The sequence below is a fragment of the Drosophila pseudoobscura genome, chromosome 3 (assembly GCF_009870125.1).
Source record: "Drosophila pseudoobscura strain MV-25-SWS-2005 chromosome 3, UCI_Dpse_MV25, whole genome shotgun sequence".
Classification (NCBI taxonomy): Eukaryota; Metazoa; Arthropoda; class Insecta; order Diptera; family Drosophilidae; genus Drosophila; species Drosophila pseudoobscura.
The window spans coordinates 9,000,817-9,027,791 of NC_046680.1; the positions used below are offsets into that span (position 1 = coordinate 9,000,817).

The window sequence follows — 26,975 nt, forward strand, 5'->3', positions numbered from 1 at the left end:
TACCGTAATTTTTAATGCAGTGCAGCATTTGGCCCGAGCGGATATTAAATTTACCGTTATTAAAACATTTTTCATGCTCATCATTTCACGGGGAGCGGCGCAGAGCGGGTATCTGTGAATATAATGTAATGTTTTTGCGGTTCAAAAGGCGCTTTTTGTGCACATTTTTTTAATGTGAGAGAAGCATTAGCGGTGTGGTAACATATGAATGGAGTATGTACATAAAAGTATCATATATATAGGGTAAAGAACCTAAAACAGATGGGAAAATATCAATATATCATGCTGCTTTCAAAGGAATTATACTATGAGCAATAGTATGAGTTATACTTTATCTATCTATATTCTCTACAATCCAAATACCCTATATGCGGGATCGGGTTCCATTTCCCACAACCAGGTGGATGGCTCCACGACTCATTGTGGATTCTCAGCCAGCCCGCACATCCATTTACGCGCTTCGTTGGAACGTTCGATTGAAATCATTTTGGAAACCAAAGTAAAACTGTTTTTCCTTTCTGTTATTATATTCTTGTGACATTTTCGCAAACAATTCCCACCCATCCCCCACCGCTAAGTCTGTCTGCTCAAGAGTTTCCCTCATTTTATTTCGATGGTAACACACACACACACACACACACCATTAGACCATAATTTTCAATAAATAGTTCTTCTTCTGGAGCTGTTGGGGAAATCATATCGCGGGCGCTAGTTTTGAAATCATCTTACGAGCATGGGGCACCGGCACCGGCACCGCCTGCCACTGATGTCCGGAACGTGACTGCGACTCCGCATGAGGCGCTTACGGGAGGGGGCACGGAAGTCAGCGACAATAAAAAGGGGATTCGGGTAGCATTTTGCAGTTCCTTATGCTCTCCTTCTTGACTCTCCTCCTCCTTTTGTACTCGTATGCCACTTGTCGTTGACACGGCAAATGGATGGCAAAACAACATTTATTATTAGAGCAGCGATTTGGCTGGTTCTTCTAGAGGGTACTGTGGGCTTACCAGAAGTTTTGAACCATCCATAGGTGGAAAATGGCCTTGTATTTTAAAGATCTAATGGGAAATCTTTGTTCTATAGATAATGCTATAATTATGGAGCGATGGTTCTGGAAAGGGTATAAACAGTTTCGACCCTCAAACCCAAAAAAAAAACAGCTTCTTCTTTCTGTTTATTCCCTGTTTTTTTATCGAAGAAACACACACGGAAACACACACTAAGTGAATAGGAAAAAATACTGGAATTGCTAGGCTTAAGCCTTGAACTGCTTGGAAAACAGTGAAAGAAACTGACACAGGAATAAACACAACTACGAAACTACGACAGCCATTAGCCCGTCAGGCAATTAAAATGCAAAAATTGTTAGAGACACAGTCAGAGGTCGAGGACGATGAGCAAAACTGGTGGACGAATTTCTTCATAGGAGAAAGGCAAAGGCAAAATGAAGAACGAAAGTCAGAGGTCAGAGGTGCACATTGGTTGAACTTCAAGCGGAAAGCCATTTCAGCAGCAACCGGATGAGTTCATTCAACGTTTATTTGATTGAAACACCATTGAATAAGGGCTTCGTTCGCTGTGTATCCACACTTATTCCATTACTTTTGGAGCCCACTGTGCAGAGACATGTCCCAGGTAGCAGAAACCCAGAAAATCCCCGATACACAGGAAGAAACGGAAACCGTGTCGAAGGGGGGACGGCCTGTGTCGCCCTCCACATAATTCCAAGAAATTCCGTACCATCCAAGGAACGCTGCGTCAGGCAGCTGGGGGAGCGTGAATTCAGCTAAATATAAACTGCATACACAAAAATTATTTAGGAAAAAGGTGGCGGCGTAGTGGGCGAGGGGGGGGAAAGCGAGCATGGAAAATTGCTAATTACGCGATGGCCGTGATTCTCGCGCGTCGGGCATTGCATATTTCAAGACGGTGCCCGCAGTTGTCGCCTGCCATTCGAGGAAAGCTCCGAGCTGAGCACCGTGCCACATTCAGCTGCTTATGGGGAGGGGGATCTCCACTAAATGGGGAATATTGCAAATATTTCATAAACATTGCAGCTACAAATTAAGCACAAATATTTGCACGCTCGAATGGCGGGTGAGTGGCGGAGTGACGGAGGCGGCACTCAAATATCAAATTTATTATTAAATTTTTGTCTTACGTTTTATTGCTTGTTCATGTTCCACGACACAGTGGAAGTTCGCATTGAGGGAAAACATTTTCACTATGAATATACTCGCCCATACAATTAATATTCGTTTTGTTTTTAATTTTGCATTAAAATATAATATTTTCTGTCCAAAAAGAGTGCAAATTCGCTTTGAAGATGTTTTTTATCTAATCGATTATTCAATTTAATTTATTTTATTATTAAGAATGTGGGTTTTCTGGTTCCACAAACCGCTTTTGGACTAATCCTTTCCAAGGCTCAGCAGGAAATTGGTAACCGATTTGTGTCCCTAAAGTCCCTAAAGTTTAAAGTCAGAGAAACCCTTCAATATTAAATATATTTAAGTAAGATAAACCCTTAAAGATTGTAAGATGTAAATAGTGGTTTTAATACAATTGGATTAAAATTAGGACTTGCATATTTATGTATTATTTTTCATTGAATAATTTAACGTTCTTAAATTAATAAAATATATGATAAAATATATATAATTTGTAAGTTTAAGATATCACCAAATAAATGCAAATAATTCTTGATCTCTGTCCGCCTCATCGGATCTCCACTGTGGCTTGCGCTGCAGAACACGAGACAGCGCCATTCACATTCACCCTCTCGGAAACAAAAATATAATGAAATATAAGCAAAATAAAAACGACAACTCATTTAGTTGTATAGAATCATGCCTCAGTTGACGTGAATCACTCACTCAGAAGAGCCGAGACAGCGGCAGGGAGGGCTACAAGAGGGGGAGGCTGGGGGAAAAACTATTTTTGCTGCTGCCAGCGGAAAAGAACGCTCCGCTCCGCTCCACCAAGACCAAGGCCTATTAGCCCAGTGGGTGCCACGGTGGCAGGGAGGGCAAACTCTTCTGTCCCTGTCTTCTTTCGCCCGACTCTCGAGCTGTCACTTAAGACGGTCTAAGTGGGGGTTCTTCTGTGCGGTGAAGTGGCCAGGGCGATGCGCGAGCCAAAGGCAAAGTGTGCATAACAACCAGAGAGCGGAGAAAATGAAAATGAAAACTTTTCTGAATTGCTCATTAGACACTCTAGTGCGGGGGAGGGGGAGGGGGGGAAGGGCAGTTGTCGGGTGTGGGGGAGCAGGAAAGTGCCATTATGGGCGGATTTCTGTCATTGCGAGGGTCTGACGCATACGATCTAATGAGGCTACAGCCGTTCCGTGTGGAACAACATGTCAGAAATCGGGAAGCCAACAACATAATCAATTGCAACTTCTGGCTAATAAATCAAGCCATCAAAATGCCCAAAAACCCACAGAAAGCGAAACTATTTTCCTTTCACCGACAATATTGGCAACATTGCTGTCTTCATTTTGCTGCACCAACTGAACGGGGGGAAAAAAGCATTCTCTGCTTTGTTGCATTTCATGTCAAGGTTTTTTCAGACCAGCCCCCCCCCCCCTTGCCACACAGCAAGTACTTCATAAGGGGAACGGATACATTTACAATTTATTTTGTATGCCACTGTTTTCTGTTGCACTCGACAGACGAGTATTTGTTTTTTCCTATGCCCTTTCCGTGGCATCGTTGGGTATGGCGGATATGTGAGGCGGAAGGCTTCCAGCAAATCTCTATAATCCAGAATAATCATAAGTATTTGATGCCTGTTCTTCTCCCATTCTAAGGAGTTGTGGGGGCTATTGGGGAGTATTCTCTAGTCGCATCGGCATATCATATCATAATTCCTATTTTTGTACGAGTTTACACGAATCCACTGTCCGCACAATTGTGTCATGCACTCGAGAACTTTTCTGTTGCATGGCGGCCAATGCCGAGGGCCCTTGGGAGTAGAATGCATTGATGGTGTCCCCCCCCTATCGTGGGCAGTCGCCTGCTTTGTCGCTCCGATGCTTTGATGTTGCAAGCACATACATATAGTATAACAAAACTCGTGCCAGCAACTGGGTTAATGGCACAAACGTTGCTTCTGCCTCTACCTCTGAGATTGCCTCTGTTGTTGTCGTGTTGAACAAATCCCTGTGCCAGGTCCCAGCAGGAAAACGACACCCACGTGGCAGCCTCAGAGATGGAGAGGGGCGTCGGGGCGACGGGGCAGCAGCAGCGGAAGGAGCCGTGAAAGTTCTCTGGGTCCCCAAATAAAACACATTTATCATGTTCAAATTTTCAGTGTTGTTCTTGTTTTTCGTTGACAGGAAATATTAAATTCCATGTTCCGTGAGGCGCAACAGAGAAAGTGACAGAATGTGCCACAGACACGAGGGACAGGGAGGCACAGAGGAGGACTGTCCTCCCATCACCAGCAGGCGACACATACGAGTCTGAGAATCAAGCTCTTGGCTCTGGCAGTACCTGTGTACCTTGTCAGGATCTAGGATCTACGAGGAACAACATCTAAAGTAGCCAGCAAATAAATGAAAAAAAATTGTGCCTTGTGGCAAGAGGAAATTCAAATACTCTACAAGAAGGCGGAAAAGGAAGATCACAAACTTTACAATAATCCGCGAAATAAACTCTTAAGACTAAGGCAAAACAAACATAAATTTATTGTCAAGTAGATCGTCTATCAAATCTCTGTAGGCAAGGATTTTCTTCGACACCTAATTCAGACTCCCTATCTTTGGAAGAGTATTACATTTTTTTGGATTTCCAGCTCACGAAAGCGCAAAAAATGCCAACCAGATTGACAGTTAATAAAGTGGCGACAAGTTGCCACCTGCGTGGCTCCTGTTACTCCCCTCTCCTCGGACCCCGGGGGTGGGTTAACAAAAAAAAAAATAATAATAAAGGGCAAAGGCACGAGGAAACATGGCAACAGTGCCGTTGACAACTTGACTCCCAAATGTGTGTGACAACTGGTCGGCAAAAAGTTTCAAATTCCAGGGGCAGAAATTAAAAAGATCAAAGTTGTCAATATATTCCACACGCCCCACACTTTCCCGGAGGGGTGGGGGTGGGTTGTCGTCGTCCGAAGGTCATCAATCAGAAAGGTAAGCGGAGAGGGAATCGGAAGCGCTCTTTGATTGGTTTCCAAATTCCGATTAGTGCCAAGGGCTGCAAAGCGAGGGAGAAATGAATAAAAAGAGAGAATGACTAATCACACCCAAGTAAAATATCAATAAAGGACTTACTAGCATCTGAGAGAGAGATTTATTTCCATTTTCTCAGATTTTCCTGTATTATCCACCGCTTGTTAGTGCGTGAGATGGCTCCCAATTTGAGAGGACTGGAAGTAAAAGAGAAAAAGGTGAAAAGTCAAACAAATACGAGTATAAACTTTGACAATCAATCGGCTTCCTCTTGGTCCTTCAGAGCACCTATTCGATCTTCGCCAGCTCCAGCTTTAGCTCCAGCTCCTCCCAGATACTTTCAAATACTCCAAATTTGGCAGCATTAAGCACAGCTAATGTATAGGCAAATTGCTAGAGAAGCACAACATAAAAATTAGCATTAAATGTGCATAAATAATGTCATATTAGGGTGAATAATTACCGTTTGTCAGCTTACAGTCCAGAAAAAGGGGCAATTAAAGCTGAAAAGGCAGCCAGCAAACAGCAGAAAGGACGCAGAAGTGGCAGGACCTGGGGCGGGGGGCGGAGGGCGTGGCGAATGTGAACGAATCCTTGATAATTACAGCATGCAAAAGTGTTTCCTCCAGTGTGTCGGCCAAGTGTAACCCAATATAAATGCCATTTATCATGGTGCGTGTGTAGGACCAGTGCCCGGACAGGGGGGGTGGGTGGACCAGTGCCCGGACAGGGGGGTGGGTGGACCACTGCCGCTAATAAATTACAACGTTTTGTGGACATGTGCCGCCGCCAGCAGCAGTCGACCCACAAGCAGGAGCCCAGGCCCAGGCCCCCAGAATGTCGGGTCCTGTCCGGTGCTGCCTGTCGCTGACAGTTTCAAATGGCCAAAGCGTTGGCGGTTTCAAGTTCTCCTGCTGCTGCCGCCGCTGCTGGCCCCCTTGGCCAAGCTAATTAAGCCCGAAACTAACACTTGGCAAATGCATCTGTGGGCTGCTGTCATTATTTCCACTACTTATGGGCTTTTTAATTGGCCGGGACTATTGTGGCAAAGAGCATCCTTTGCTCCAATTTTGCTCCAACAAATGGTACCCTAAAAATCGAATTTCTACTCTCGGTGACCCAATCGACACTTGACATCACCTTTGAGCTATTTATTTATTTATTTGCACATTCGGGCGGGCCCCAAACTGGGCTCATTTTTCATTTGCCAGCCTCTCGAGTAACGCCAATTACAGCCCCCCACTCAAGGGGGGGAGCGGCTGTGTATGCACTGAGAGAAAAAAGGTATAGTACAAAGAACAGAGCATTTTTAATAGCCTATACTATATATAGAATCGGAAACGTTGAGCACTCCAGGGCTAATTAATCTCCTGAGAATCGCGACGCAGAAGATATCTTCGAGTTAAAGAACAAGAAGAAAGGTATCAAGGAATGATTTGTATGGAGCAAAACGCTTCACCTTCTTTCGTTCGCAGGAAACAGCAACAGAGAGGGATCGAGAAGTCGGCTTTCGAATAAGTATGCCTGGGAGCGGGCTTCCTTACGAGTGAGTAATACACTCAGCATCAAGAGGCGTAACGGGAGACGGATATGGCGGGAGTCAGGCAACGGAACGGAACGGAACGGAACATTGCGTGGTTCCGTGTCGGCAAGCCAAAAAAAATTGTGTACCCCCAAGTATTGTCAAATTAAACTTGCATGAAACGTTTGCGTTGCTTTGTTCCTCATTTCTTATCCCTGAAACCACAATTTATGCGAAGCGGGGCAGGTTACAGCTAGTGTGAAAAAATGTAAATCAAATTGTCGCATTTCGCAGCCTAATATTCCCCAGCCCCACGTAAGACACATTTGTTGTTCACTGTTTGCACTACCCACTGTACATACATATGTATGTAAATAGTACTGTTGTTGCACTGCATACATATGCTTACGCACTGCAGCGGACGCTCTTTCGTCTCTTTATATCGCCTTCTTCGTTTCGTTACGGCAGCGCAGCATCTAAGCTGCTCTTCGTGTTCGTGCTCTAACTCTCTCTCTTTCTTTCGCGCTCTAGCTTGCGATAGGGCATGGGTAAGTCATAAGGTGACGTCGGCCGCTTTCAGCGCGCTCTCTCGGCTGTCGGAGAAACAAACACTAGAAAGAGACAACAAACGCTCTACAACGTTGGGTTCGCCTGCTCTTAGTTAGTCTTGAGCTGATCGTGATTTTCGCACTCATTTCTTTTGTGTTGCTGCATACTGTCACGAGTTATCTTCTTTGTCTTCACACAGACTGAGTTTATCCAACATCGATGGATAAATTCATTGTGTGTCTCAGGTGCAATCGGCAACAGATTGTGCAAGATAAACCAAAGCAGCTTCCGATTTAACTGTCATTGGGGTATAGCCCTAACTATATCACTCTGGTCCACACAACAAGTGCTAAGGTGTGCTTCCCACATTTCTATATTCACACAACCCACAAAGAAAGGATCTGCGCTTCGAGAAGGTTCTGTTGATACAAGATGATCGCGACGGTACATCGGCGATGGGCGAAGACCCATTGCTCGATGTACGGTCTGGTTTTGGGGTCACTAATATTGCTTGTGCTGGCTCAGGAGCCCGATGGAAATGAAGGTCCAAGCGAAGCCACAACGAATGTGGAAGGCGGTGATGAAGAAGGAACCCCATCCTGGTGGCGCGCAGGCTACGCGGGCCATGGCACGACGCACGAACAGGTTGGACAGCTGCACTGGCCTTCTGCCGAGTACACAAAGTACAAGGGGCGTACCAACTACACCGGGGATCTAACCGCACCAACCAAAACCCTGGGTTTCTTCGTCAATATTACCCACAGCCTCTTTGAGCTGGTGTTAACCGACGATCCGGCGCTGCCACAGAGTGAGTATCACCCACGAACAACCTCCACCATCCGAGGCTATAACCATCCTGTGCTATAGAATACATTATGTTACTGGACGATGACTTGGTGGCTCTGGGCCCCAAGGTGAACGAAAACGATTGGTCAGATCTGCTGGCTCGCTACTGGTTGCTGCTTTTCTTCGTGATATTCCTCTTGGCCGGCATCATTCTCATGCCGTGTATTGGGTAAGTGAGGACTCAAGCTCTGAGAGGAAGACCCAGCATTTGCATCCTATTGGTATCCTATCCTATTTGCAGTGTATGCTATTGCTGCCTCTGCTGCTGTCGACGGTGCAAGCAGGGATGTCCGGCATGCACTGTCGCAAGGGACTTCAAGCGGCGCATCTGTTGCGGCATATGCCTAGCGATACTTATCTTGGGCCTATGGTGAGTCTTGGTCTGGTTCTGGGTCTGGATCTAAGTGTTCTCGCCCTAGTAATGTGTTCGGATTGTCCGCAGCCTTGGCGCCTATATTGCGATTGCATCGAACAAGTTTTTGGAGCGGGGATTTGATGATACTTCAATGACAATGCGTAGCGGCAGCGAGGACACCTGCGTCTTTTTGAAAGATGTGGCTGATCACATCACGCATCTTTTTTTGAAAAACTTTATGGAATTGGAGACGCACTTAACCGATTTATTGGAGAGTAAGTTCATTCAAATTGTGCGCCTTCCGCATTTGAGACCTGCTTTCCGGCGTCTGTAGAAGCAGATACCCACATCTTTCTGGATCTCATGGATACATCCGACAGTAATGCGCTGACTGAATTGGAGCGCATCTTGGACAACATGCCAGAGGCTCTAATCATCATGCGTAATCTGGATATGTTGGAGAAGGAATTACGCTATGAAGGGTCCCAATATCGAGACTGTAACTATGCAAATAGCCCGTTGCCTAATTAGGACTCGAATGTATCCGCTCCTTTCAGGTCTTCGAGGATTGAAGCGGGACCTATACTATGCAACCAGTGTTTTATGTCAAACGAGTCATAGCAGAAGCTTCCACTTTGTACACATGATACCTCTCCTTGGCTATGCGAGATGCCTGCACTACGATCAGGTATTTTATTACCATTGAGTACGTGACACACTACCGCTATTGACTACGTCTACTTTAGATCCCCAATACAACTGTCTATGTGGAGGGTATCGAGGAGATTATTGAGGAGAAGTATTTTGAAATACCAAAGAGGGCCTTTGCTCGTCTAGAAACAGTTAGTGACAAAATCCGGAAACAGATGTCACTCATCATCCCGCCATTGCAGCGAGAAATCGACAAGGGACGTGATGTGCTTTTTAAATATGCCTCAAAAATACGCAGCATAATTGAGGCTGTGATTACTGACATCCACGCCAATACCACACGTGCGACAAAGACGTACGGCGATGTCTACGACCAGTTTGGCCAAAACCGCGATCATATTTTCAAATTCACATACGTCTTAATCGTCATAGTAAGTAAACTTGCCTGTCCTTGGCTTTATACCTCGCTTATGCTTCCATCGCAGCTTATTATAGTCCTGATATCGGGCCTTGTGTGCGGCTGCTTCGGGCTAAGTCGGACGGCAGCTGGTGGACTTGGATTCTGCAGCAAGTCAACGGGCGCCTCCTGTCTGCTAATGTGAGTGCGCGGAGATAAAGAGCCGTCATTATATTTCATGTTTCTGCATTTTACAGGGCAATGATTATAATATTTTGTATATACTCGTTCGTTACGCTGGTTGGACTGTTCCACTTGTTCATCGGTCTGGTTACTTATGAGGGTGTCTGTTCCTCGACGAGCGAAGGCGATAGAAATACACTCTTTCGGAAGCTGGACGCCGAGCTCGATGTAAACAGATTGTTGTCGCCCGCAGGTGGGGATCTCGCATTGCCTCCCATGCGTATGTCGAATGCCATCGGGAGCTGCCAGGCAAATGAGTCCATCTTTCACATGCTGCGAGCGAATAATCTTTTCAATGTCGACGACTTGACACGCCTGCCTATGTTCCTCAATGAACCCGAAAAATCGACAAAGTTTACCGACGATCTATCTAGGGTCTACCTCTTGACTGAGGAGGAAAAAACGCTACTTCGTGAGATGCGTGACGGCAATCTCTCGACCTACCACGCCAGCTCATACCTACCATTTCTGTGCCTCCAATATACGTCTAACTCCATGTTAGATAAAATTCACGGTATGGGGGATGTCGCCGAAAAAGCCCTTGTCAGTGACTTTAATTATTGGACGTACGAAGATGGCGCAACGCCCGACTCTGCAGGTACCACCAAAGGCACCTACCATTATTACTACTGGAATTGCCACGTGGCCTTTCATAACTGTCGCGTTGATGCCGAAGCATATTACAACCAATTTAACGACAAACTAACTGAGACAACGTTTAAAATGAGAAACGAAGTTAAGAAGATCAGTGAGCTTATTTTGTACGAAAACTTAGATTTTGGCGAATCGATTAATGTCTTGCTCAACGGGATAATAAGGGCCGAGAAGTTTATCCAAAGACGAGGCAAGGAGTATATCAACAATCTTGCCCAGAATCTTACCGACGCCATCAACAGCCAGATCCGCGACTACATAGATATGATAATTACTGAATCCAACAAGAATGTCGGAAATTGCCAGCCTCTCGCCTACATTTACCATCGGGGCATTAATTACGTTTGTGAGCGCCTGGTGAATCCCCTGGTGAGTACAGACATCCCAGCCAATACTCTGATCGAGCCCATCTTCTCGTTGTCTTATTTTTATCGTTGCAGAATAGCGCCTGGTTGGGCTTGCTGCTGTGCTCCTTGCTCTTCCTGCCGATACTCTTCGTATGCCATCGTCTGATGTGCTTGTACCTTGTAATATACCCTGCGGCCACAGCGGAAGATGCTGACGATGGCCACAAATGTCCAGTCTGCACAGCTCGACCAGAGTACACCCCACGTCCGCCTGGTTCTGATTTCCCCGTGGGCCTTGGCCGCCCCCCAAGGCATTTGCAGCAGCTCCAGCCAGCACTGGCGGAGATGCATGTGGAGAACAGCAAGCGGAAGAGAGAGTAGAGGGATCGCTCACCCCATGTTGTTGTTGGTGAAATATATTTAAAATAGATCAAATATTCGGCGCTCTGGGTGTGGGTGTGTATCCTTGAGGGCGAACGCATGGCGCAAAAGAATATGAAAAGCTGCTGTGTTGCCTAGGACCCCCAATAATCTATGGCCCAGAACCTTCAAAGTGCGGCTCCGCCAGAAAAAAGTCCTGAAGTCTTCTTCTGGTGGCCAAGGAGAGGGGATAGGGGGAGTGATACTTCAATTGGACATATGTATTCATACAATGTACATATCGAATCGTACTCGAATGTGTGTGTGTGGCATCTGTTTAGGGGATTACTATGGAAAATACACACATTAAAAATTCATTGCTGTGGTAGGTAATCGCATTATTTTTGCCCACAGCCACTACCTCGATGGTTATACGTATGCGTATCAGATCCCATCAGAAAAAAATTAGCGTTCTCGATGTACGGGATTTACAAATTTCCCGGAATGTTCTTCAAATATTTTAACGTGGGCAAAAGCTTGGACAGAAACCATTCCCAGATTCTTTCTGTTCACATTTTTGTTTGTTCAACTCAAGAAATTCCATTATTACTCGACGAGTTTATCCACTTATTTCATTTTTAATACAACAATTTCCCAAGGATGGAAAGCGGCCAAGCGGGTTGCATTTTCCGTTGGCAGTGGGGAGTACGATACCATTCTTCCAGGCCCCTTCTTCCAATCAAAGCAACTCTGTGTTGACCCCTCCTGAGAAAGGAAATCTCTGATGACATTTCTCAGCAAATAAATTATACAAATTTGTTGCCTTTCGACCAGCAGCTACAACGGCCGACAGAAGCAGAATTTCTGTCCCTTTTTTAGCAAGAAATGTGTACTTGGAGATTATTTGAAGGAGCTTAGTACCAGAAGTCGACTATGAATGACAAAATATTGTAAAAAAGCAGTGGCTGAAGACAAATGGCCATTTGATAGACTTCGAAGGTAATTAAATTTACATTTGAGAAGCGCGTTTGGCCGCGAATCCGCTGACAGACGAGCGGACACGATGTACAGAATGTCAGCCACACAACACACAACATATGAATAAATTATTCAAATTCATGACTAGCTTCCACTTCCATTCCCCGGTACGTGGGGGACACGCACACAGGCAGACAGCGCACACAGTTGCCGCGAAAAGTTTGCGCATTAGCCAAACTGTCGAGTGAACTTTGTCGTCGGCAAATGTAATTTATCAGAGCGGAAATAAGTAAATCAAAAACAATTTAAAGCCCGTCTCTGCCATCATCATTAGCAGAAGCTGCTGAATCGGTGGGGGTCCCGAGTGCTGAGTCCTCAGTCGTGAGGGAGTCTCCTGGCTCGAAAGTGTGGGGCTGGGGTGCAGCTGTCAGGCAGTATGCTTTAACTTAATTAGCCTGGCGTCTCAGCCAAATAGAAATGCTTGCCTACAAGTCACTCACAAACAGACGATGGATCCACCCCAATCCGAAGCGCCCTTCCACACACACTCCACCCCCCACCCACCCACAAAACACTGAAGCTCAAAGCTCAGAAAACTTCTACACAAGAGTTAATGAAATTTTCGAAAATTTCCAACACGCAGCGGACCAGCGAACCTCAAAAGCAATTAATCACCTGCATTAAAGCGTGTTAGGTGCCGACATCCGAGACACTCCTCCCTGCCCCACCGCCGCTCCCTTTCTCTCTGTAGCAGTGTGTGTTATATAATGATGTTTGAGGAAAAGGACAGAAGGAACCACCCGCAGAGGCAGAGCCAGAGCCCACCTGCCTCCAAAAAGGCTCCAGAAAGCTGAGTGCTTTGTGTTATTGTTTGCGTAGGAGACCAGCAGCAGCCACAGCCAATTGTGTTTGCTTTTTTGGTACTTAATCCTATTAATTACCTGGTCCCTTGCTCTCTCCCCGTCCGTGTCTCTGTCCCTGTCCCTTACTCTTTTATTTCCCATACTTTCTTGTTAATATTAGTGCCAGGTGAAAAAGTACTTGATGGGTGAGACCTTGAGACCGCATTGACAAAATAGTATGTATATCCGAAAGTATGGAAAACTACTGCAGAGTATACGTATGCAATACGTCCTGTATTTAGAGGATACCATTTGTGATTGGTCATGCATCTACTACTACAAATTCTATCATACAAATTACTTCTTTTGAAGATCGCAACTTTGCGAAATCCGAATACAATCGTTTAACAATAACAACCTTTGAGAATTTCAAGAGGTTCCCCCTTTAGTGGAGTGGTGATAAATTATTTGCTTATTAGCTAAGAAACAACACCAGAAAAAATTCGCTAATCAAAAACAAGCCCGCGACTCTACCTTTATACCCGATACTATATCTATATATACTATACCGCTCCGCTCTGCCAGAGCGCGCACACTGCACGAGGTAGAGTGTGTGAAAGAGAGAGGGAAAGATTGAGTAATCGCGTAGGAGGCGTAGGATCCGATTTGGTAATCTGGTAGATATGGTCACTATCTATCATTTTTCGCTTTCGGTTTTCTTGTATCTTTCACTATTTATGCACCCCTATATTCTTCGAGTACCGCTATAAAACAATCAAAAATGTACGAACAAATCTGGAAAAACAGTATAAACAGTAAACAAAAGCAGAAAGACTCTCCCGTTCCTATGTGTAATACGATAGTGTGGCATTGAAAATTACTTGCTGTTTCCTTTTGTTGCTGTCTGCTTTCCGCTCTTCATACGTGTAGTTCCTGCATTACTCTTATTTTTTCCAATCACTTTCATTCACTTTTAGCCCATATCGCCTTGCACTCTTTGTCGGCTTGTACTACTTGCCTCCTTGTTGCATATTCTTCGCCTTCTTTCCACTTAAATGAATGCTGGAAGCCCAGGCGATTCATTGACTTTTTTCGATCCTTTTTCACACATTGCAATTTTTTTTAATTGTTCCTTATATTTTGGCTGTCCGGACTTTTTCCACAACTTTTCATCACGACTCCGTATTTTTACAACATTTTTCTTCACTTTTCCGGCAGATTTTCCTTCTAAACACTTTTTCAATAATTTTCCGAAATTATTCCTCTATTTTTCAAGATCCTTTACGCCATGACACAAAAAACATGCGCCTCCGCTGGGATCTTAGTGTACATGTAGATATGTGAAGGTTAAATCAAAATATGTAAGCTCTGGGTTTTTCTTTATGTCATTTACTGTCTTTCACAGTGTGACCATTTTATCTCTCCTTTACATCTAATGTTATCGAAGCAACACAACACAATGTCTTATCGTTATTGGCAAAGCCATGCTCAAAGTCGATGGGATTTTATCCATGCCGATCTTCGTAAACCACACAAGCGGCATGGAGCTCCTCTATGTGTTCCATACCCAAATGCTTGCTGCGATCCACAATTTTGACTTCCTGCGATGACAGATCCTCCAGATCCATCTCTCCAAGTTGCCAAACACTTGAGCACCAGCCTGGCAATAGAGCTGCCCAAGGGCGGGAGAATATGAATGTTCAAATTAAATTGTATTGGAATTCGAATCTGTTTCCATTGCGACGCGTCAAACAGCAAATTACTCCGCGGGGAAACTGTGTGGGCAGGACTCCAATTAATTACACGGCGACTACACGGAATCTACACGTTTGCTATAAAATGGGAGGAAAACGATAGGCAAAACGGCACAGAAAATGCAACGCCTACAAGGTAAAATCCACCTCTTGCTCTTATATACCTTGAAGACCAAATCGACTATTGTCCTAAGGTGAGGTTTTGACTGTTGTCCATACCCCTTTTAATAGCCCCTGCAAATTGATGCTCTCCCAAAGACACGCTCTTTCCCTTTCTAACCCACGCACATTGCCGCAGAGGAACGCTCTTCTTCTTCTTATCGCTTTTGATCCTCTCTGAGCGAGTTGTCTCTCTCCCTAAGCACTCTCCCACACCTATAGGACAGACAGTGGACAACAACCAACGGTAAATCGTAAAAACAGCACATGCAGCGCGCTGAATCGTTTACAACGAACTTTAAACAATTAAAGAGAAAGACAACACGAGCGATGCCGAGAGTAAATACAATTTAAGATCTCTCATGTTCTCTTTTGCACCCTTCACATTCACTCATTCCATTTCACTCAGCAAATTCTGCTCCAGCTTTCCTTTACTCGGTGAATCCTTTGCTGTTTACTGTACAAACACACACTACGACGAGAAGCGCACGAAAACAAATTAGTTGCGTGTAATTTAATTTGAAAAAGCGAGTGCGTTTTTCAAACAAAATGATAACTGTGAATTTGTGAATTAAAGCAAACAGCGGAAACACCGACTGAGCACAAGCGCTTCCCGCTTGACTCGGAGATACCCTTTCACGAAAACCCACGCAACCCGACCCATAGAACATTTGATTAGACTATAGCTTAAAAGAGCATAGATTTCCAGACTTTCTAACTGCGCTATTTTCCAATGGCAGCTTTCTTCTCATCTCATTAAAGCCAGTATACCTTCCGTCTGTAAGTGTATACAGAACAACGAGCACCAACAAAGCGTGCCACCGCACAAGTGGAGAAAATACGCTAATTGGATTCCATTGAAGCATTCAGAGCATCTCACGCTGTTCCTGCGTACCCCGTAGCGTGCTTCTTTAACCCTTCCCTGCAGCCACCACCCACCCCCATCCTTTGATGGCCCAGTTAATAAACATTATACGCAATTATGATTTGTGGTTAAGATGTCATTGTCGTCGCTGGTGCTTTGTTCCTGTTGGTGCTGTTGTTTTGCTCGAGTCTTGTGTTATTTTGTGTGTTTGGGGAATTATTACGGATTACGGGATTTAATTACAATGGGACCAGGTTTACGTGGCAGTAAGGCTAGACTTATTTGAGTGAGAATTTTGTAAATACTTGAGAAGTCATTATGAATTTGTGAACAGAAAACTATAGAACCGAGTCTATTCTAAACTAGTTCTAGGCTTTAAATCTGTTTACCTTTACTGAATACTTGCAACTACTCCTAAGTTATTCCTGGCTAGTAAATTCCCGTACCTTTGCCGTCCTTAGGGCACTTTTCCTTAAACTGGCACAAAACTTCTGCTCGCCCGTTGCCCTATGGCCAGCTTAATTATAACTTTTGTAAGCGCCAAAGTCAAAGTTGGTCAAAGGTGTTCCGGCTCCTATAAAGTGAGGGCGCTAAAAAGTCTAGCATTTCCCAACATACTATTATGCATACATATTTACATAGTATATACGCATATACCCTCTCTGCCTGTGTTTCTGTGTGTGTTTTACCGTGTTTGTTGCGGTCATGCCAGCCAGCGAGAGTCAGACCACCACAGAATCCCAAGCATCTGCCGCATAATTGCATACACATAGCATATGCTACGCGGATGCAGAGAGTGGGTGGAGGGGGTGGATTGGGGCAGGGGCAGGGGCAGGGGATCGTTTCCCGAACGACAGCATAAATCCTGGGCTTCTGTCTTCCTGGTTATTGTTTATCATGCACACACCGTATGTGGCCCGCAACAGTGGCAGCAGCCGCATACAATAACGCATACGCCATGTGTGCTCTGCTTCTCCTAACCATCCACCTCCATGGCAGCAAATATAAATATTTTAAAGTGCCGACCCAAGCAGACTCAAGCTCTAATTTAGCCAAGTGAACAGCAGCCAGGTGCCGGTGAGCCAGCCATCCATCTAATTACCCAATTCAATGGCTAATTTCAAACTCATTTGCGGGCTTCACTCAGGAAACAATCACGAACTATATATATGAGTACTTATGGCTTTCGTTGAGGCATAACTGAATAGGGAGTGACTTGAAGCGATAAATGAAGACTTTGAACGCTTTAGGATCGCTTCAACTTGTTCGGCATCGATTGGGCAACTTTAAACCAACCTTAACCACTATCAGCGGTTAAATATATCCCAAGTAGCTCCGATTAACTATAGACCATTCTCAATGCCTTCCATTCTTATTCGAAAATGGCCTGGGAAATAGTTAGATGGACACCACATTCAACAAACTATTCTTTGAAGCTTGTCTATGGCAGTTAAACAAGCTGTTAAATAGCGCCAAAAATACACAAAAATAAATTAAATTTGTGGATTCACCCCTTTGGCCGGATCCAGACCCAGTGGGGCCGTGGTCCAAATTGAAATGCAAGCTGTCGCCGGCTCCATTTCACGTTCCAGTGTCTTTCGCCACTCGGTTGTAGCTTCTGGTGGTGCTGCTTTTCCCGCTGCTGTTGACAAATGCAAAACCATTTGCCAAATAAATAAGCAGCTCAACGTAAATAAATATGCTTTCGCCACGCGCATTTACACTCAATAAAGATGCTCCAAAGCTGGCCCCCAGACGACGCTACGTCGTGGATGCGAGTACGGATGCGGATGCGGATGATGATGATGATGCCAGTGGAAGTGGCAATGGCAATGGCAATGGGATTGGGATTGGAAATGGAGGTGGCGATGGCAGTGGCTATGGCAGTGGCGGTGGCGATGCGGGAGTCAAAGGATAAGTCTGGCATAAAAATTGTATTTTAATGCCATCGCATAAATAACACAAACAGGACACTGGTCCCACGCTCTCAGACATGGACACGAGGGCGGGTGCGGGCGCGGACGCGGACGCAGGACGTGGCTGACAGCAGTGGTATTTTATCAAAAGGAAAAATCCCAGCAGTTTAGCCCAGCCCCAATCCCAACCCACTGGCACTAATTTAGGTGCCGAAAAATCAACAGGAAACAAACATGCCAAGGAAGAGGAATAGCCAGGGATCCATCCTGGACGAAGGACAACCGGGCACGCCTCACTGCACAGGCGGCGTTGACAACAGCAGCGTCAGGAGAGCAGGAGGCAAAAGGGCCAGGAAATGAAGGAGGGCTGGGAGAAGCATCTTCATCATCTGGGGCGAAGGCGGCGGCATATGTTAGCGTTAGGCGCTAGGGCCAGACGCTGGCGCTCATCAATAAAATCATCGGGGTCATTAAGTGGATTAACTGCAGCCATCAGAAGCATGTGGTGCCCAGGACTCAAAACGCAAAACGCCAAACGCGCACACACACACACAAGAGAAGGGGGAAGGGAGGTATGGGAGGTCCACAGTCAGTTTTATCATTATCCCTGCTTTACACTTCATAACAGGGCGGCAGAGGCACAGTGGAAGGCACAAGTCAGACTAGTGGCATAAACAAAAGGAAGCACTGGCCTAGTCTCAAAACATTTCAGCCCACTGTGCGGTGTCCCCATCACGTCTGGGCAATGGCAAAATGTTTTTGTACGAGTATGTGCTTTCTTCGGCGTCTCCTTCTTCTTGGGAACATTCTTTCCAGCAGAAGCAAAGCAAAAGGCAGCAGACAGCAGACAGAAGGCGGCAAGGGATGGCATCTCTTGTCCTGATGTGCTGTTGTTATTGACATGTACGAATTAGGTTAAATTTATTTACTGTCAGTTCAGTGAACTGCAAATGGTTTTAGTTTATTAAATTTACCACCCACACTGGCCAGACTCAGACACAATCTGTTTTAAGTTGGTTAAATGCAAGATGGCAGAGAAATCAAGATTGAGCCATCTCGAGAGCATCTCTCGGAGCTCAACTTTTAATTTGCACAGTTGTAAAGACCGATTGCCGTTTGATTAATCGCCTCTGCACAGTTCTGTGGAGGCAGGAGTGGCAACTCGAACTGTATTAATCAGGGCACGTTGAACGCTGCTCATTTATTTGAAAATGCGCAAAAAACGATAGCCAAAGAGGGGTATGGCCTGGTTCGGCTCGGTTTGGATGGGATCAAATCATTTGGGTTCGGTTGAAAGGGATTTCTAGTCGTTTAATACACGATATTCGTAGCTTGCAAGGGTATACCGTACTGGTGGAAACGTATGCCATCAACATATTCGAAGCGATTCAATAAATCCTCCATTTGTGGGTGTCTTAGCTGCCTTTCCCTATTAAATGCTGCTCTTAAATGAGAGTTTATTGTTCTCTCTCTCTAACAGCAGAGTACAGGGCACCTTCAAGTCGAAATATTCCTTCATATTCGCTGCTTTCTATTTATTTTTTTTGTTTAAAACCACTTCAACAAATGGCTGTGGCAGTCAAAGTTAAGCTGGCAAAGCGGCAAATAAAAAATGACTGAGCGCGTCCTTCCTAAAAGCTTTTCGCAAAAGTTTGCTTGGCATTGGGCGGAGGAATGGGAAGGGGAAACGGAAGGCTGCCACATCGAGCGTTTGCGCTGGAAATCAATTAAATTGAAATTACGCATACGACATGTGTGCCAATCGCAAACAGCTTTCGCTTTTGCGCTGAGGCGACTTTTCCCCGGAATTATCGCTGGCAAATTGAATTCGAAATTCGTTCTGCTCCACCCGCCCCATAAGCGCCTGCCCCCACCTCGCCTTTGTGCAGTCAAAATCTGCAGAACGTGATGTTTGAAACTGGAACAAAGTTGTTTCAATATTTGCCAGAGTTCTTAGTGGGGGGAGTAGTTTATACGACTACGAATATGCTAGGGAAACGAAATTCGCTGGCCATAAATTGTATTTAACCAGTTGAAAATTGAATTCAAGCACAAATTCCTTCTCCAGTCTTATCAGTTTCATTTAGAAGCATTTCAAGCAGATAAATGTATTCAGATATTATGTAACATATATAGTATAATCAAAAGGTTGGGGTGCTTTTCAAATTGGTTATCTTAAGGAGCTCCTTAAGCTCCTTAGTTCTTTGATATATTTGAAATAATATCAATTACTACCTATAAACGGATTAAACAGATTAACACCATGCTCTGCACGGCAGTTTCTTCCACTGGTTGATTCCTGAAGTGCTGCCAATGGTACTAATTAATGGAGGGCTTTAAAGAATTAACGTTAATATTGCCCATGCCACACAGCTTACCACAGACACACCCACTCTACCACTGGACATTGTCACACTTGGTGCATTAATTAAATTTGTCGATAATTGCAGGCACCGAAGAGTCCGGACAAAGACAAGGCCCAGCCTCAGGGACGGGCAACAACAAATACCCGCTATCCCCAGAAAAAATATGAACAGTTTAAACCTAAAAACAATGTAGGAAATAACAAATTAAAATAAATAAGTACAGACACTTTCCTGTTAAAAGAGCGGAAATCTAGGTATTGTGTGCATCCCTGGCTTCAGGCAAAAGGCACATTTAAGTGTCGTTTTTAAATTGATTAAAAAACTGCAGCTTCTCTGCTCTCTATATACCCTGTACTCAAAGCGTTTCCGACCTGGAGATCAAGAAAAATATATTGAAAACATGGAACTTGGCCATGATACAGAGTATTTTAATAGAACATGGAACCAATCCAGGAATTATATATCAACAAATTAAGAAACCAAAGAAAAAGTGCGACTCTTGTTTTTAATATTTTCTTGTGGAAAGATTTCTCGATTTTTGGTTATGGGAAATGTCGACTATAGCCTTTTTGTTTGGCGCTGGACAATATTTAATTAACAAGGCGTAGGCGTCGTTTTGACTGGGCGACATTTTTAATTTCCTTTTTTTCAGAAGCACAGGAAGTGCCGTCACATAAACCGGAAGTGGGGAGCGCCACACACACACACAGCGTCAGTCGAAAAGCGTCAAAGAGGCGCATAATTAACTTGTTGCCACGCCCACGAGCAGCACTTGAAAAGCAAGGGAAAAAAATGCCGGAACACTCTGAAAACTGTTGAAAGCGGAAGGAGGAAGGACTCAACTTTCACTGCGGCCCGGCCAAAGCTTGCCAAAGAAATGAGCAGACATTGACTGCGAGACGGAGTCGAAGTCCTAGTCCGAGACGTGGCTAAAACTTTTGCCATTGCTCGAACATAATTATAAAAGTTTCGACAAGTATTTGGCCAGGTGGGCAAGGAGCAGTTCCACACAGAAACAAAACGAAACGGATGCCGCAGGAGAGAGAAGGAAACCAAAACTGGACCAAGGTTTGGCGGAGGGACCTGCGCCATCGTCGCCAAGTGGCAATTGCCAAGTGCCACGAGCGGCGGCAACTTTGTTCGCACTCTGCACCAAAGTACTCACCTCGAGCCAGCCACCATCTACCGTCCCATGAATCCTTCCATTCGGTTTCCAACTAATTAGCCTGCTATTGGCATTTTCGCTTAAGCGCTTAATGAGCTCGTTGAAATCGGTAGGCAGCCTTTGCATGCGTTAATTGCTTCGGCATTCACCACACATTCCGTGCTGGCCGTGGCACCTTAAGCCACCTGATGGACTTAATTCCGTTATGATGCGCAAGAGGTATTTGTAATTTCTGTTAATGGCATGTCCTTGGCGAGGCCATCAAAAATAGGTGCAAACCGCGGACATGACTTAGAAGCTATCTAGAGATAGCACCCAGAGAAAAAAGCCTTGAGGCCCGAATAGTTACCCTTAGATTTACGAGTATATACGTGCTTTTTGAACCAAGGCTGGACATATCTACTGTCAAGACCTTAAAGAAAAGTCTAGACAGGTACAATTATGTTTTCTATTATTATGGCTAGACCCACGAAAAGGATACATCGTTACATGATTGCATGCATACATAAGTGATATTTTGCGACTACATATATTGTATAAGTGTTTTCTACCCTTTGTAGTCGTACTTTTAGGGGCTTACAGATATTTTCTCCGCCCACACACGGGCATTCATAAATATCTTCAGTCAAATTTAGGGATCGGTAAGTAAACGTGTATAGAATCTTGTTCTTCAAGTACAATAATGTTTGAACATTACAATAAACATATTCATGTTTAATAAATATATTTAAATCAAACCGAATTGTATTTAACTTCTGTATAATCTGTCAGTTTTCATCTCAGGGATCGTGAGAGATCTATGATCTATGATGATTGATTGCGAAACACAACAATCCATTTTGATATAACCATCTCCGGCTTCTCATTAGCCCGTACAAAATAAAGAGAGATCTCGACAAATATGATGCGACTGTTCTACGGTTCTCGAATGACACGAATGACGTTCCTACCCGTACTGCGAATCTACGATACATACTCGTATGTCTGGACACATTCAGTATTTGATCTTTTTTATGGCTAATATGAAAACATTGTGTATTTTGGAACCCAAAATTCATTATCAAATTGGATCAGAATTGTCCACAATTCATTTAGAATTCAACAGCAACAGCATGGGGGGAGCGATCCTTCTACGCTTTCTTCCGCTTGCGCTTCTCCGCATGCATCCGCAACGTTGCTGGCTGCTGCTGCAGCAAACGTCTTGGGGGGTGGGGAATGCCAACGGGGAAATCCGTACCAAGCGGACGTGGGGTATATGCTCGAGCTCTGCACCTTGGACAATCGTGGCCAACTGTCACTGGGCCCGCAGGATATATTATCAGGTACAAGCACATCAGACGGTGGCATACGAAGAGTATCGGCAGGAAGAGCAAGGAGCACAGCAGCAACCCCACCCAGGCACTATTCTGCAAAGATAAACATGATCACATAAACAAGATCAGCTAGAAACTAGTATGGAATGTGATGTGATGTCTGTACTCACTAGGGGATTCACTAGGCGCTCACAAACGAAACGAACGCCACGATAGTAAATGTAGGCGAGGTGCTGGCAATGTCCGACATTTTTGTTGGATTCACTAATTATCATATCTATGTATTCGCGGATCTGGCTGTTGATGGCGTCGGTAAGATTCTTGGCAAGATTATTGATAAACTCCTTGCCTTGTTTTTGGATAAACTTCTCAGCCCTTAATATCCTAGAGAGCAAGATATCAATTGAATCGCCAAAATCTAAGTTTTCGTACAAAATAAGTTCACTGATCTTCTTAACATGGCGCTTCATCGTATTCGTTGTCTGTACTAGTCTGTCGTTATATGTGTTATACATTTTTTCGACATCAATGCGACTGTTATGGAAAGACACGTGAGCATTCCAGTAGTAATAATGGTAGGTGCTATATCCCTTATAGCCGGGCGGGTCACCATCGTGGTACGTATAATAATTTAATTTACTGACAAGGACTTCTTCGGCGATTACTCGCAAATGATTCGCAATATTGGGTACCATAGGGTAAGTTGAATAACGAGTGCACAGGTGTGGTAGGTATGAGCTGCCGTGGTAGGTGGAGAGATTACCTTTACGCATCTCACGAAGTCGCTTTTTTTCCCCTTCAGTCAAGAGGTACAGCATTGACAGATCGTCGGTAAACTGCTTAGTTTCTTTGGGGTCATCGAGTGACAACTGCAGGCGTATCAGGTCGTCGACATTGAAAAGATTATTCACTTGCAGCAGGTGAAAGATGGACTCATTTGCCTGGCAGTTCCTGATGGCATTCGACATACGCATGGGAGGCAAAACGAAATCTTCACCTGTGAGCGACAACAATCTGCTTACATCTAGCTTTGCGTCCAGCACCCGAAAGAGTGTATTCTTATCGCCTTCGCTCGTCGGGGCGCAGGCTCCCTCATAGGTAACCACCCCGATGAGCAAGTAGAATAGTCCAACCAGCGTAACGAACGAGTAAATAATAAATATTAGAATCATGGCCCTGAAATATGCACAAGCATAAAAGATAACGATAGAGATAAACCTCTAAAGGCAGCGCACTCACATTAGCAGACAGGAGGCGCCCGTTGACTTGCTGCAGAATCCAAGTCCACCAGCTGCCGTCCGACTTGGACCGATGCAGCCGCACAAGAGTGCCGATATCAGGATTATAATAAGCTACGATGCAAGCAATTTGCTCGTATAGGCGAGGTATAAGGCCAAGGAAAGGCAGGTTTACTTACTATGAAGGTTAAGACGCATGTAATTTCGTATATATCATCGCGATCTTGGCCAAGCTTTTCGTAGACATCGTCGTAGGTCTTTGTGGAACGCATGGTATTGAGGTGAATATCACTGATCACTGCATCAATTATGTTACGTATTTTTGAGGCATATCCAAAAAGGGTACCATGCCCCCTGCCGATATCTCGCTTCAATGGCGGGATGATGAGTTCCATCTGCTTACGGATTTTGTCACTTACTTCTTTTAGGCGAACCAAGGCCCTCTTCGGTATTTCAAAATATTTCTCTTTAATAATCGTTTCGATACCCTCCACATAGACAGTTGTATTGGGAATCTGCAAAAAACGTAGTCAGTAGCGGTAGGGTGTCACGTATTTCTCAATAGAATAGAATAGATAATACCTGATCATAGTGTAGGCATTTCGCATAGCCTAATTCCGGAATTTCGTTATAGCGGTGGAAAGACCAGGTGTCGGTTCTTTGGCATAAAACGGCGCATGCATGGTTAATGTCTCGTTTCACTCCTCGAAGACCTGAAAGGAGAGGATAAATTCGAATTGGCCAACATGTTATTTGCATAGTTACAGTCTCGATATTGGGACCCATACATGCGTAATTCCTTCTCCAACACATCCAGATTACGCATGATGATTAGAGCTTCTGGCATGTTGTCTAAGATGCGCTCTAATTCAGCCAGCGCATTGCTGTCGGAAGTATCCGCGAGGTCAAGGAAGATGTGTTTATCCGCATCTACAGGAGGTGGAAAGGAGGCGGCAAATGCGAAGGGGGCAACAAGGCACAAAGGGATGGCAACTCTGAATGAACTTACGTTCCAATACATCGATAATGTGCGTCTCCAATTCCATAAAGTTTTTCAAAAAAAGATGCGTGATGTGATTAGCCACATCCTTCAGAAAGGAGCAAGTGTCCTCGCTGCCGCGCCGCATTGTCATTGAAGTATCGTCAAATCCCCGATCCAAAAACTTGTTCGACACAAACGCAATATAGACGCCAAAGCTGCGGAGATTCCGAACACATTACTAGGGCGATTACACTCAGATCCAGACCCAGACCCAGACCAAGACTCACCATAGACCCAAGATAAGTATCGCTAGGCATATGCCGCAACAGATGCGCCGCTTGAAGTCCCTTGCGACAGTGCATGCCGGACATCCCTGCTTGCACCGTCGACAGCAGCAGAGGCAGCAATAGCATACACTGCAGGAACCCTCAGAGAATAGGATTCAAATGTCGCATCTTCCTCATAGCGAATGAGTCTTCACTTACCCGATACACGGGATGAGAATGATGCCGGCCATGAAGAATATCACGCAGAAAAGAAGCAACCAGTAGCGAGCCAACAGATCGGTCCAATCGTTCCGCTCCACCTTGGGGCCCAGGGCCAGCACGTCGTCGCCCAACACCATAATATATTCTATAGCACAGGAGCCCAATTGAAGCATCGGATGGTGGAGTCAGTTCGTGGGTGATACTCACTCTGTGGCAGCGGCGGATCGTCGGTGAACACCAGCCGGAAGAGACTTTTCGTAAAGTTGTAGACAAAATTCAGGGATGTGGTTGGTGAGGTAAAATCCCGGGTGTAGTTGGGACGCCCCTTGTACTTTGTGTACTCGACAGGAGGCCAGTGCACCTGTCCAAGCTGTTCGTGCGTCGTGCCATCGCCCTCGTAGCCCGCGCGCCACCAGGATGACCGATCTGTGTCATTACCCGCCTCATCACCACTACCCGCCTCATCCCCACCAGCCGCCGCGGTTGTGTCTTGTCTTGGATCTCGTCTACCAAATGCTTCGTTTCCATCGGGCAACTGAGCCAGGACTGGCATCATTAGTAATGCCAGAACCAGAACGTAAACCGGGTTTCGGGGCTTCCATCGCCGATGTACCTCTGATGTCATCTTGTGTCAACAAAACCTCAGTTTCGAATACTTCTCGTAGCGCAGATCCTTGTCTTTTCGGTTGTGTGGTCGTGGTCCTATGTGTAAATATACAAATGTAGGAAGCACACATGAGTACTTGTTTTGTGTTGAGCAGAGTGATATACATAGGGACACTTAAATGACACCAATGACACTTAAATCTGATGCTGGTTTGGTTTTCTTTTCTACAATCGGTTGCTTATTGCTACTGAGACACATAAGAATGTCTTTATCCATGGAAGCCTTTGGTTAAATGTTCTCAGATTCTGAGATTACATTTCTGATAAAATATTATTACAGCTACACCAGTAAGAAGCCCCAACATGCATAGGAATGATTGCAATATGTGATTCTATCCAGTCTTCGGAATTTTTCAGTCCTTACGGAATATCCTTTTAAGCGCATCGTCAAGCAAAATCCGCTCTAAGGGTATTAAAAGGCACCGAGCGTCCCGGAAAAGTTCACGGCACCCACTTAAGCGATGACTGAGTGGTGGGTCCGTGTGCCTGAGCCTGCACCTGACTCGGGTTCTTTACCTGCACCTGGACCAGGGCCTGGGCCTGGGCCTGAACCTGACTCTCGGGGCCACTTGGAAATTGCTTTGAAGAGCTGCTGCTGCTGCCACTGCTGCTTGCTTTCTTATCTCACTAAAATAGGCATTGTTCCGCCGTTCTCGTGTGCCCGCTGCCCCTTTCTTTTGATTTTTCCCAGGCACGCATGAAAATGGTTTTCCTTTTGTTTGGGCTTTGGCCGAGGCACCAGCAGACAGAAGACAACAACGGCAAAGGTGAAAGGTTGTTGGCAGCAACAGGAACTATAAGAGAGCTAAGTGCGTGCTGAGGGAACGGAATGCGCAGGAAGCCTCCATATAGGCACAGGCACAGGCACAAAAAGGCCCCTAATGACAATGATAATGGAGTTCACCGTCGCATGGACCAATTCTGGCAGGTCGAGATTGAAAATTGGCAAAAATGGCGAGCAAAGCGGAAGGGGTGTTGTGTTGAATGAATGGCAGCCGGAAACTGTGCCAGTGGTTGATGCTGTTATGAGTGCTTTGTGCCACTTTAAGGGTAGCCTCAAATCGTGTTAAAGCTCTACCCTTTATCCCTTCGACATTCTGCCTGAGCCAGAGAGCCCGAGATCTTCAGAGCCTCGATTGTTCCACC

At 45.1% G+C, this 26,975-nt stretch overlaps 2 protein-coding genes and 1 long non-coding RNA gene across 6 annotated transcripts; 1 reads left to right on the forward strand and 2 right to left on the reverse strand.

Annotated features, from left to right (window-relative positions):
- Positions 1-4,667: 4,667 nt before the first annotated feature.
- On the reverse strand, positions 4,668-6,632 carry LOC26533342 (uncharacterized). Its single transcript, XR_001452138.2, has 4 exons — positions 5,637-6,632; positions 5,462-5,566; positions 5,276-5,370; positions 4,668-5,198 (listed from the first exon to the last, which is right to left on the reverse strand). It is a non-coding gene; the product is annotated as an uncharacterized lncRNA (long non-coding RNA).
- Positions 6,633-7,483: 851 nt separating this feature from the next.
- On the forward strand, positions 7,484-11,723 carry LOC4803976 (prominin-like protein). Of its 2 annotated transcripts, XM_001360576.4 has the most exons (10): positions 7,484-8,052; positions 8,112-8,259; positions 8,332-8,460; positions 8,533-8,720; positions 8,780-8,944; positions 9,003-9,133; positions 9,192-9,527; positions 9,582-9,694; positions 9,751-10,759; positions 10,831-11,723. In XM_001360576.4, the coding sequence occupies exons 1-10, from the start codon at positions 7,677-7,679 to the stop codon at positions 11,116-11,118; spliced, it is 2,883 nt and encodes a 960-aa protein (XP_001360613.4). In that variant the 5' UTR covers positions 7,484-7,676; the 3' UTR covers positions 11,119-11,723. The 2 variants fall into 2 exon arrangements, with proteins under 2 accessions (XP_001360613.4, XP_033234186.1); XM_033378295.1 differs by lacking the exons at positions 9,751-10,759; positions 10,831-11,723 and having other exon boundaries at positions 7,485-8,052; positions 9,592-9,694.
- A 10,402-nt stretch (positions 11,724-22,125) lies between these two features.
- On the reverse strand, positions 22,126-25,950 carry LOC6898323 (prominin-like protein). 3 transcript variants are annotated; one of them, XM_002138342.3, is made up of 10 exons: positions 25,371-25,950; positions 25,161-25,308; positions 24,963-25,091; positions 24,703-24,890; positions 24,459-24,623; positions 24,276-24,406; positions 23,873-24,208; positions 23,695-23,807; positions 22,626-23,631; positions 22,126-22,548 (listed from the first exon to the last, which is right to left on the reverse strand). In XM_002138342.3, the coding sequence occupies exons 1-10, from the start codon at positions 25,786-25,788 to the stop codon at positions 22,273-22,275; spliced, it is 2,910 nt and encodes a 969-aa protein (XP_002138378.2). In that variant the 5' UTR covers positions 25,789-25,950; the 3' UTR covers positions 22,126-22,272. The 3 variants fall into 3 exon arrangements, 2 of the variants coding, with proteins under 2 accessions (XP_002138378.2, XP_015039525.1); XM_015184039.2 differs by lacking the exons at positions 24,963-25,091; positions 25,161-25,308; positions 25,371-25,950 and having other exon boundaries at positions 24,482-24,623; positions 24,703-24,840; XR_004468804.1 differs by lacking the exons at positions 22,126-22,548; positions 22,626-23,631; positions 23,695-23,807 and having other exon boundaries at positions 24,071-24,208; positions 24,482-24,623.
- Between the last annotated feature and the right edge of the window lie 1,025 nt (positions 25,951-26,975).